The sequence below is a fragment of the Lepus europaeus genome, chromosome X (genome assembly GCF_033115175.1).
Source record: "Lepus europaeus isolate LE1 chromosome X, mLepTim1.pri, whole genome shotgun sequence".
Lineage (NCBI taxonomy): Eukaryota > Metazoa > Chordata > Mammalia > Lagomorpha > Leporidae > Lepus > Lepus europaeus.
In genome coordinates this window covers 49831754-49832865 of record NC_084850.1, presented here as the reverse complement: position 1 = coordinate 49832865, position 1112 = coordinate 49831754, and the positions used below count along the sequence as shown (strand labels likewise).

General features: G+C 47.8%; 1 protein-coding gene across 1 annotated transcript; it reads left to right on the top strand.

Annotated features, from left to right (window-relative positions):
• The first annotated feature begins 309 nt into the window (after window positions 1-309).
• Window positions 310-615, top strand: LOC133753800 (non-histone chromosomal protein HMG-14-like). The gene has a single exon (XM_062184527.1). It carries the CDS (start codon window positions 310-312, stop codon window positions 613-615), a length of 306 nt encoding a protein of 101 aa, XP_062040511.1.
• Window positions 616-1112: the final 497 nt, after the last annotated feature.

The following is a 1112-nucleotide window of genomic DNA, read 5'->3' as shown; positions in this document are numbered from 1 at the left end:
GACCTGAATGGAGTTCCTGGCTCCTGGCTTCAGCCTGGCCTAACCCCACCTGTTATGGGCATTTGGGGAGTGAACCAACAGGTGGAAACTCTCTTCTCTCTCTCTCTCTCTCTCTCTCTCTCTCTCTCTCTCTCTCTCTGTTATTCTGTCTTTAAAATACCTAAATCCTTTTTAAACAGGGGGATGTGGGAAAGCTCCAGCGGCGCCGGCGCCGGGAGGAGCGGCAGTGGCCAGGCAGCCCGGCTTCGAGAAAGCTCTTGCTGCACTATGGCCCAGAGGCACGTGGCACGCGCCCACCCCGCTGCTAGGATGCCCAAGAGGAAAGTCAGCTCTGCCCAAGGGCCAGCGAAGGAGGAGCCCAAAAGGAGGTTGGCGCGGTCGTTGGGGAAGCAGGCCCCCGTGAAGGTGGAAGCGAAGCCCAAGAAGGCCGCAGGGCAGGATAAGTCATCAGACAAAAAAGTGCAAGCAAAGGAGAAGAGAGGAGCAACGGGAATACAGGCCGAGGTGGCTCACCAAGAAGCTAAAGAAGACTTGCCTGCAGAAAACGGAGAAACTCAGAATGAGGAGAGTCCAGCCTCTGATGAAGCAGAAGAGAAAGAAGCCACGTCCGATTAATACCATACACCATGTGCTATCAGTGGTTCCTGTCTCCCTTCTTGTACAATCCAGAGGAATATTTCTATCAACTATTTGGTAAATGTAAGTTTTTTAGTAGCTCTAAAAACATTTTTGAGAAGGAGGGAAGCCCACCTCATCCCATTTTTTAAATGTAAATGATTTTTTTTAGGAGGTGAAATCATTTGTTGGTTGATTCTTTTTTGGTACAACCAGAAAATAGTGGCATATTGAATTATGGGAGGCTTTCACTGTCCTGGGGGTCAGCTTACCATTCCATAGGCGAGGGCGGTTTTTGTGTCCTACAATACAATTCATACTAAATGGCGATTTGGAGTCTCAGTTGCGCATTTAATCTGTCTTGAATATTCTCAATTACTTCTCCTATGTTGTTTAGTAGAATTGTTTCCTACAGAAAGCCACTCCTTGTTGCTGAGTCAGAACTATGTGTACTCTATAACACCTTTGGTTGTGGTAGTCCAGTTTTCCTAATGATT